This window comes from Aulonocara sp. 'chitande type north' Nkhata Bay, linkage group LG9 (genome assembly GCF_057382095.1).
Source record: "Aulonocara sp. 'chitande type north' Nkhata Bay isolate Kocher_YH1m ecotype deep benthic linkage group LG9, A_spYH_male_GT1.1, whole genome shotgun sequence".
Taxonomy (NCBI): domain Eukaryota; kingdom Metazoa; phylum Chordata; class Actinopteri; order Cichliformes; family Cichlidae; genus Aulonocara; species Aulonocara sp. 'chitande type north' Nkhata Bay.
Window position 1 is genome coordinate 15,861,551 of NC_141352.1, and position 9,135 is coordinate 15,870,685.

Sequence of the window (9,135 nt, forward strand, 5' to 3'; positions counted from 1 at the left end):
AAAGGTCATGTAATTCTGTTATTGGTACTAAATGCTAAATTTATGATATCAAGAAACTCGTAAAAAATGAATTAATTGAAAACTCAGTGAAACAGTTATCATTTCCAACACAAATATGTAAAACTGTAGCTCCTGAAACCAACTGCTTTAAAATACGACCCTACAATTAAATTTTATGCTTTTTGAAATGAGCACTCTGTTTGAATAAAGCTGCTTTCAACATCTCACCTGTTGCCTTTGCAGAAAATACCAAGATACAGAAAGCACATGACAATCCAGCATAAAAATATCAACATCTTACCCAGACCCACAGCACACAGCCCTGACATTAACGCCATGCAGACTCATAACGATACAGCTTAAATGACTGTGGCTGTTCCCATACAGTGCTACTGACATGACCCACTTCAGTAGCTTATCTAATTTTGGTGTTTTTTGTCCATAAAGCCAGCGTCACCTTCAGCCTGCTTACTAAATAATTATCTGCATTTGTCTTGATGCACGCTCAATCATATACTGTAGGTAAGGAAATCTCAAAAAAGTTGATTGTTTATCTTGACTGTGTTTTCAGTGGGAGAAACGCTTCGACACTCATCCAAGTGACTTCTACAGATCAGTCTTGAGGTCTTCTATCAGTGGTGCTGGGTTCATTCATTATGCAAATGCATTGTTTATAAGGTTGGAGAAACCTGCAGTCAGCTGAAACTGAAGATGAACAGAATCATCTTTTTGGAAATTGGCTGAATTGCATCACTTTTAAAAATATGGAGTCCAAGGAATAAACAATAAGTGTGGAAACTTGTGTGAGAAACCTAAAACCAAAATGTCAGATGATGATATTGCTATTGTGGCTTAGACTTGTTATGCTTTTCTTGATCAGCTGAGAGAGACTGCATTACTAGAACCCTTACTTCAGTGTCTCGGTGAAGTTAAATCCCGGTTGGCCTCAAACTTCCTTAACTTCAATGAGAACAAAACCGAAGTGATAATTTTTGGACCAAGTGGCAATCCCAGCACCTCCCATTTTAACCTGCACAGTCTTTAGCCTTTTATTAAATTGCATGCCAAAAATATTGGGGTTATATTTGACAGCAATTTCACCTTTGAAAAACAGATTAGCTCAGTTGTACAGTGGTCTTTCTTCAAACTGAGGCTGTTATCTAAGGTGAGATCATTTTTTGGCGATTCATGCTTTTATTACATCCCAGCTGCACTAATGCAACTCCGCTGGAGTTAGCCAGACCTGCCTGACAAGACTGCAGTTGGTCCAGAATGCTGCAGCTCATCTTCTGACACGTACTAAAAGATGTGAACATATTTCCCCGGTGCTTGCCTCTCTTCATTGGCTCCCTCACCACTTCAGAATTACTTTAAAAAATTTTTATTGTTGACTTACAAAGCCCTGAATGGACAGGCTCCCAGGTATTTGTCTGACCTCTTGCAGCCTTATGCACCCTTTAGGTCTCTTAGATCAAGGGGTCTTTTGCTTTTAGCCATACCGAGGTCGAGGCTGGTTCACAGAGGCGATCGAGCATTTGCAATCGTAGCGCCTAAGCTGTGGATTAATTTACCCCTACACATCAGACAGGCTCCTGCTGTCAATCTTTTTCAATCTTATCTTAAAAAACATTTTTATTTACTGGCTTTTAATACAGCATGAGAGTTATTTGTTAATTCATATTTGATGTTTGATATCAATATTATAGGTTATTTTAATAGGTATTTTGTATTCTTGTACAGCACTTTGGTCAATGTTCCTGTTATAATTAACCCTTTAAGACCTACCATAGAACCAAGTTCGCCAGAGCTTATATTATATTTTTACATGCTGTGTAGCCATTTTTGGGAGCATTTCAAGTTGCTATACATCAATACAACCATTATAGCCCAAACTTTAATAATATGTCTGCATTAGGTGCATAGTAATTACATAAATTGCAAAAAAGTGCAATAAACTACAAAAAAATTGAAAATCGTTTTTGTTTTTTTAACATATATTTCTAGTTAGAGAAATTTAAGAGGCTTATCCCTCAAAACTGTAAATACAAAAAAGTTGCACAAACTAGTTTCCCACCACAGGAAATTTATTTTGAGTGTCTTCATAGTTTTATTTTTGAAATACACCAATTTTTATATACTGCAGGAAAAACGAAAATAAATATTATAGTGCAAATTTGCAAAATAACAGCATATGCATCAAAATAAACTATTTCCAGCAGTGCAATATGAGTCCTAAGCATCCCAGAAACGACACAGAAAGTCATAAACTCAAACATAACTTTTTAAAACACAAGTATAGGCTCATAAGGCCCCGATCGTAAAAAAAACTACATTTCCGCAAAATGACGTCACTTCCGGTTTCGGGCAGGTCATGCGGTCATGTGATAGTTCGCGCTGATGGACGTAGGAAGTGTTACAAACAGCTGATCGGATCGGCGAAGCGTGTTTCTGGAATATCATGTTTTTGTTGCTGCAAGTGATTTTTATGCAGTTTTTGCAAAGCTATATGTGGAAGGAAACTGTGACCGAGGACAAGCTGATGGCATAAGATGTAAGTACAACTCCTCCGGTTTCATATGCAAAAAAAATTATTGCGCTAGCTTATGTGGTTGCAGAGCTACCGGGATTTAAAAATAGTTACGCAAAATGGAGTGTGCCCGCTCCGATCGGCTGTAAAGGGTTAAATGTGCTATATGAATAAATAAAATAATAAATAAATAATTATAAGTATGTGACTAATTGACTGTTAATACTCTGGTATGCTGCATACTGTCAATTTGAGTTTTGTGGCTCAGCCAAACTATAAGATCATTGTGCATGTTAAATTATGTTAAAGAAAGAGCAGCATTGTCGGCATTACCATGACGTTTCCAGCAATACTGGTGATCTGCAGGGCGAGTGGCAGCACGTTGAGCTCACACATGATCAGGAGGATCAACTTGGCGTCTGTCCATGTCAACTCCAACAGGTACAGGAGGTGAGGAGAGTCACTGACACACATATTCATATATATATATATATTAATGTACACATATTATTTCCCACATTGATTTGTGAGCGAAGAAATAACATGTAGAAACTTTATAGATGAATAATACAAAAGAAATGACTTGTACTTCTTATCCTGTGTTTTTGGTGAAATTACCCTTTACATGTATTTACCTGTAGAGGTTTTTAATGTCTTCCTGTGGGACTGTGATTCTTTCCGTCTTCAGCACCTGAGCAGTGAGTTCAGTCAGATGATAACTTTTACAGCGAATCAGCTCTTTGGCTGAGATCTCCACGTCACAAACCAGACGGCCACAGGTGGCGTTCTTCTCTGCAAAGGCACTACGACCCTGCGGATTCAAAAGCACCAGCACGACAGAACATAAAGCTTCTTTTTTTCTTTTTTCTTTCTTTCTAGTACATTTGAAGAAAAACATTCTCAGCAAATTTGTTTCCTTACCCCTAATTTGGGCATATTGGACCTCCTGAGGCGTCCAATTTTTGACCAATGGGGAACCTTACACACATTGATGCGCTGGAGAAGAACTTCCAAGTCAAATCCAAAGATGTCATGACCCTACAGAAAACAAACATGTACAGTGTTTTTAGCCAGAGACAAAACAATAACTTTAAACCCAATTAAAAATCATTATCACAATCTCAACGTCTCCTACTCACCACCAGCACATCAGGGTCAATCTTGTGCATCTTGGCCAGGAAGAAGCCGAGCAGAGTCCTCTCTGTAGAAGCGATCTCCACCTTCCCATTCTAACAGAGAGAGTCACACCGTCAGTGTCTTCACTAAAATACAGCACCCTGCTTCTTCTATTCAAGTTCCATGTAAAGCAGCAAAATTAACTGAATTTTAATCACATTCACTATTTTGGCTTCCCAGACTTCAATGAGTGATACTGGAAATGCGTGCTACACAAATAAAACAAAAAGCAAATCAAGCGCTCCCTAAATAACCACGGATACGCTTGTGTTTGCCAGTCACAGCTGTTCCCTGCATTGTGCAGAATGAAATTTCCTAAACGCGCTACTGATAACAGACCATCGATAGAAAAATAAAAAATTAAAACAAATAACTGGCACAGCAGAAGGTGAAGCTTGTTCTAGTAAAGTCCAGTATGATGAATGGAGCAAAAACAAGAGGAACTCCAATGCTTGCTAATATGAATTGTCAAAATCAACTAAGACATCCGTAAGTGTCCAATGAACATGGTGATTAACAAAAGGAAAACTGTTAACATGCTGGACAAAAAAGAAGCATGTTGCACCCCGTTGTGCAAATATTCGTCCGAAGTGACCTGTACTGTATATTAACAGAGGAAAAATAGACAGGAATGTCCCACAGGCAGAGTACGGACAACATCCAGAAGATGATGAATCCCAGATTTGTGCACTAAACGTTAGTATGCATGTTTAAAGCTGCAGTTTATGAATGAGTGCCAACACGCTGAGGTTTACATCTGGATACGCGCTCACCTTCTTTCTCACAGCCTCGTTGAAATCATAAGGAAAGATGCAGTCAGCTGGTCTACTGATAACTGAGAAGACAAATAATAAAATGACAAGCCCACTCATTTAGTCTTTGGTTTTACTTCTTAAATGACATTTTGTTTTACACGTTAAGGCTGGGGATTGTTAAAATAAACAGCAATAAATAACTATGCATACAAAGACTACATTCTCATGTGCGACGCCATGAAAAAACTCACCGCAGAAATGAGTCTGGTACGGAGGCTGAGGAGGAGATTTATCCATGTGGAAGCGATAGTGTATAAGCGCAGCTAGAGACACAATCTGCAGGGGAAAATGACTGCATTGAGTCCTCACTTCTTTAGTATTTCAGTCTGTTTGCAAAAAGCATAAAATCGCAGTATCCGGCAGGATATTTGATCGTGTGTGTTCTGACCTCATTTTGGTGAGTTTTAGGGTTCTGGACAGTCTTGAGACTGATGGACATGACAGTGAGTGGTGGAGGTGGGAGATCTTTGACGACTGTGATTAAATCACTCCTCAGAGAGAGCGCCTCCACCTTACACCAGCTGACCGGCTGGTTCATTAGCTCTAACATTGACACAGTGAAGTTTAGAGACTAAGTTTAACATGTCATCTGAATTTTTTTGCAAAATTCCAACAGATAAAGTTAAACTTAGTAAAAGTCTACATCTCCTACTCACGTGGTGACTTGATATCCAACCAGCAAGGGCCTTTAATCTTCCTGCTGAGGAGAAAGTGCTCCAGACTGGATGTGTTGGTTCCAAAAATGTGGGAAAAGGTCGCCCCCTTGAGGTCAGAAGGCAGCGAGGGGAACTCAGCCTGCGAAACAATATTTCCCAAAGGATTAAAGCTTATCTAAACATAAAGAGCTGGATAAAGCGAGGACAATGAGGGAATAGCATATATACAAGTCTGCTCACAGAATATCTGACTTCCAGGTACTCGCACTGAGTGGGCACGTCAGGAATTTCAAACGCATAGTTCTTCTCCACTTTCTGTAGGACAAGAAAAAGAAATCAAACACAAGCTAAAAACATGACTACATTCACACTTTACAGTCTAATCAGACCTTGGACTTGAACTTCATGATCTTAAACTTCTCAGAGAGCTCGTTGAACTCTTGGTACACATCCATCATCCCTACTGGAGTGTTGGACACCTCCCCGGTCCTGGGGTTTGTCTTCTGTTAAATGCAATACAAACACTAATTAGACTTTTAATCAGTAGATATTTCTGTATAAAACTTACATCTCACTTTTTAGATTCCAACAAATATAGTTCCATATATTCAATTGCTAATATTGTGTAGTGGAAAACAAATATAAATACTACTTAACTCAATCATAGTTAAACAACACAATCACATAGCTTTCTACTTTCACAGGTAATTCATTTTTCGACAGATGAAACTTACATATTCGCGAGGTAGGAGGTACATGGTCCGCTCAATGTTCTTGATGCTAACACAGCAGCTGACATGAGACTTTGCAGACTCAATCCACACTTTTCCAAACAGGTACACCACACCTTTCATTTAAATTCACATATCAGGGTGAGCTCTACAAACCTGCCCATGATTTTTTTAAAAACAGTAAACGTAACCGCATTGTATTTTATCCTCACAGTGGGTGAAAATGGGACCCACCTGGTTGGTTGTATGGGTCTTCGAAAGCATCCAACCAATAAAAGCGGAAAACCTGCTCCCCGTCCGGGCCCTCCACCAGAGGAAGTTGGCTGGAATCGACCTGCACCTCGGCCGGAGCGTCGTTACCTCCGCCCTCCTCCTCTTGTCCCCAAGAGCTTCCAATTCTGCTGGACCTTGACAAGGAACACAGCAAAGAAACTGCTAAAAACCCATCTGCTCATATGTGAACTATTCCAGTTTAAGAACATAATTAGTTCTGTGGGTCATGCTAACTGCACCTGCAATCATCAAAGTGACTGCACAACGCAGTCAATATATAATCAGGCAACACAAGACTCCCACGTTTTTAAAAGCAAGTGTGAACAACTTTAAATGCTGCTCACTTGCTGGGGAATTCATTTTTGACTTCCTGCAAGTTAACAACACAACAAGACGGCTTAGATCTTTATTTTTAATCTGGAGTTACTCAAAGCTACAATCATTTCAGACCTTAATGAGTCCAGCAATGTTTTGTGGGGGATTGACTACAGGTGTGACACAGAAGAGTGACATGTTTTGTCTTCTTCTTTAATGTATGGAGCCCTGCTGTTTGACCCAGATACATTTGTGAACCACTGAAGTGAACTGAATTGCAGTCATTTTCATAATAGCCCAATGCAATAATCAGCCATCGCATTTAGCTTTTCGAATTCCTTTAGAAACACCGGCATGTGCAGGTAAAACACGGGAGGAACAGATGCCACAGGAGTAAACACCTGTTTAAATGGCATTTAAATTGACTCACATAAGCACCGGGTTAATTTTGCTATATGCATTTTATATTTTCCTTGTCCTTGCTTCGTTTCCTCGGGACTGAAAGACAGCAATTTTAGCACAACCCATAGGACTACAACTATGGGAAATAAAATGAGGCTGAACTAAAGGCATGAAAAACTCACATGAGGACTGGATCCTGAGGTTCACCTTTGGCCTCAACTTTGACTGCAGTCACTGCTGCTACTTCATGTTTAGACTCCGCATCGTCTTTCACTACAGGGGCCTCCTCCTCAAGGCCAACCTCCATCGGTTCATCAAAGTCCATCTCATCAAATGCCATGGCATCATTCACTGAGGAACATGTTAAAATGTAAAGTTATTGCATAAACTTTTCACAAAGCAAAAAAAAAAAAAAAAAAAAAAAAGCAAGAGATTAGAAACTATCTTCATTACCTTCTTCTTCGTTCTTGTCTTCTTCATTCAGCTCTTCCACTTTTACCTTCTGCTTTGCCACAAGAGAAGCAGATGTGGACGAAGGAGGACGGACTGATGACCTGGGGGCAGAGTGTGATGGTGGCGTTCGAATCACTTTTGCCTTTACCCCAGCAGTTGAGGGTGAGTCCTGCTATCAAAGGGATGATGATTCGTTATAATTTCAGGTAAGCCACTTTATAAACATGTCTAAAGAGCTAATCAATATGCTTTGATTAGGAGGGTGGAGTGAGTTACCTTTGGCAACTGAGGTTTGATAGAGAAGGGATTCATGGGTGATCCCACAGATTTCTTTTTCTTTAGCGTCACCACAGGTGGCGGGGTCAGAAGAGCTGGTTTCTGGAAAGACGGAGCATATTTTAAAGCCATATTAACAAAGGCTAAGACACCAAAAGAAAGAAATTACAGCCTTTAAAAGAAAAAAAAAGTAGAAGGGAATATGTCATCATGCCCAAACAGGAGAAAAGTAAAAAAATGGTGAGAAAAGAAACATAATAAAACATTGCAGATTTTAGAGTAGTATGTGTAATCACAAGTGTGGTTAATAGATGAAAACGCCTTGCTACAGACTACTGTCACATGTTTAAATGAAGAATTACCAACCTCAGAGTGCAGGTCCTGTAAGATATCCCCTAACAGGTCATCTTTGGACAGATCCACATCTTTCTGTAAGAGACAAAAGTACAAAAACATCTGACAAATGCATAACGACAAAAAATAAAAATAAAAAATAAAAATAAAAAAGCTGGATGTTGTTAAGCTTTACATTGACTGGAATATCCAAAGCACCATGCAGGCACAGAAATCATTACATGTAGACTGCACGGGGCATTTTTCACAGAAGCAAATCAAAGATGCTAACAAACACATACCTCAGCAGGCCTCTTGACGTTGCTGTTCATGAATAGGCTCTTAATGCTGTTGGGTTTGGCTACGACAGATTTCTTCACATTCTTCCTTGAGTCAGCTCCTTTGGCGCCTCCTTTTCCTGATAAAACAAACAAAACCTATTCATGCACCTGATCTGGACAACTTACTCCAGAAAATGTAATCAACTCCTTGTGTTTACCCCTTTTGTCTTCCACTACATCATCATCCAAATCATCGTCAAAGATTTCTCGTCCATCCTCCACGTATCCTGTTCCATCTGGCAAAAAAAGAAAAAGAAAAAAAAAAGGAGAGGTAATAAAACAATTGTGACGTTGGCACAGTATAAATATTCCTACAGCAGGCTGAGGTAACTGACACTAACCATCATCAATAATCCAGTCATCCTCTTGCCTCTCTCGTACCATCTTTGAGTACTCATCCTCGTCCACCTCCTCATACACACTGCTGAACTCCTTCACCTGAAAAACACAACACTGGTTAAAACACAGGTGTACTACTGTGAAATGACACCTGCATACAGCATCCTAGGATAGAGAAAAGCATGAATCATTTTAATGAGTGAAAAACAGATGCTGTAAAAGGAAGTATGGAGAGACTTAACCAGCTTTGTTTATTAAGCCACAGTGACGCAGTTAAAACAGGTGTTTGATGCAATTTAACACATTCTTCACACACCTTAAACCAGGAACCAGTGATATGGCTGCCTTTCATACCTCATACTTGATCTTCTCTCCCATCTTAGCCTTTTTGAGCTGTTCCAGTGCGGACTTCCTCCCCACCTTCTCCCGTTTCTCCCGTCTGGAGCGAGTCTTCGCCAAACCACAGGCTTCACTTCCATCGTCTGAGGAGAGGGTCAA

General features: G+C 39.7%; 1 protein-coding gene across 2 annotated transcripts in view; it reads right to left on the reverse strand.

Annotated features, from left to right (window-relative positions):
* Positions 1–9,135, reverse strand: part of pola1 (polymerase (DNA directed), alpha 1) — a 66,568-nt gene that overhangs the window by 56,842 nt on the left and 591 nt on the right. Inside the window, exons 2-21 of one of the 2 annotated variants that reach the window (XM_086306086.1) lie at positions 8,992–9,119; positions 8,640–8,736; positions 8,457–8,534; positions 8,260–8,375; positions 7,991–8,053; positions 7,625–7,726; positions 7,349–7,517; positions 7,078–7,246; positions 6,140–6,312; positions 5,909–6,021; positions 5,564–5,677; positions 5,415–5,489; positions 5,175–5,313; positions 4,907–5,061; positions 4,710–4,794; positions 4,477–4,538; positions 3,667–3,756; positions 3,449–3,565; positions 3,163–3,338; positions 2,861–2,990 (exon numbers count right to left, since the gene is read on the reverse strand). In XM_086306086.1, coding sequence (XP_086162212.1) covers positions 2,861–2,990; positions 3,163–3,338; positions 3,449–3,565; positions 3,667–3,756; positions 4,477–4,538; positions 4,710–4,794; positions 4,907–5,061; positions 5,175–5,313; positions 5,415–5,489; positions 5,564–5,677; positions 5,909–6,021; positions 6,140–6,312; positions 7,078–7,246; positions 7,349–7,517; positions 7,625–7,726; positions 7,991–8,053; positions 8,260–8,375; positions 8,457–8,534; positions 8,640–8,736; positions 8,992–9,119 — 2,351 coding nt within the window. Of the gene's footprint in view, positions 1–2,860; positions 2,991–3,162; positions 3,339–3,448; positions 3,566–3,666; positions 3,757–4,476; positions 4,539–4,709; positions 4,795–4,906; positions 5,062–5,174; positions 5,314–5,414; positions 5,490–5,563; positions 5,678–5,908; positions 6,022–6,139; positions 6,313–7,077; positions 7,247–7,348; positions 7,521–7,624; positions 7,727–7,990; positions 8,054–8,259; positions 8,376–8,456; positions 8,535–8,639; positions 8,737–8,991; positions 9,120–9,135 lie in introns of both variants that reach the window. The other variant, XM_086306085.1, reaches the window with a different exon arrangement.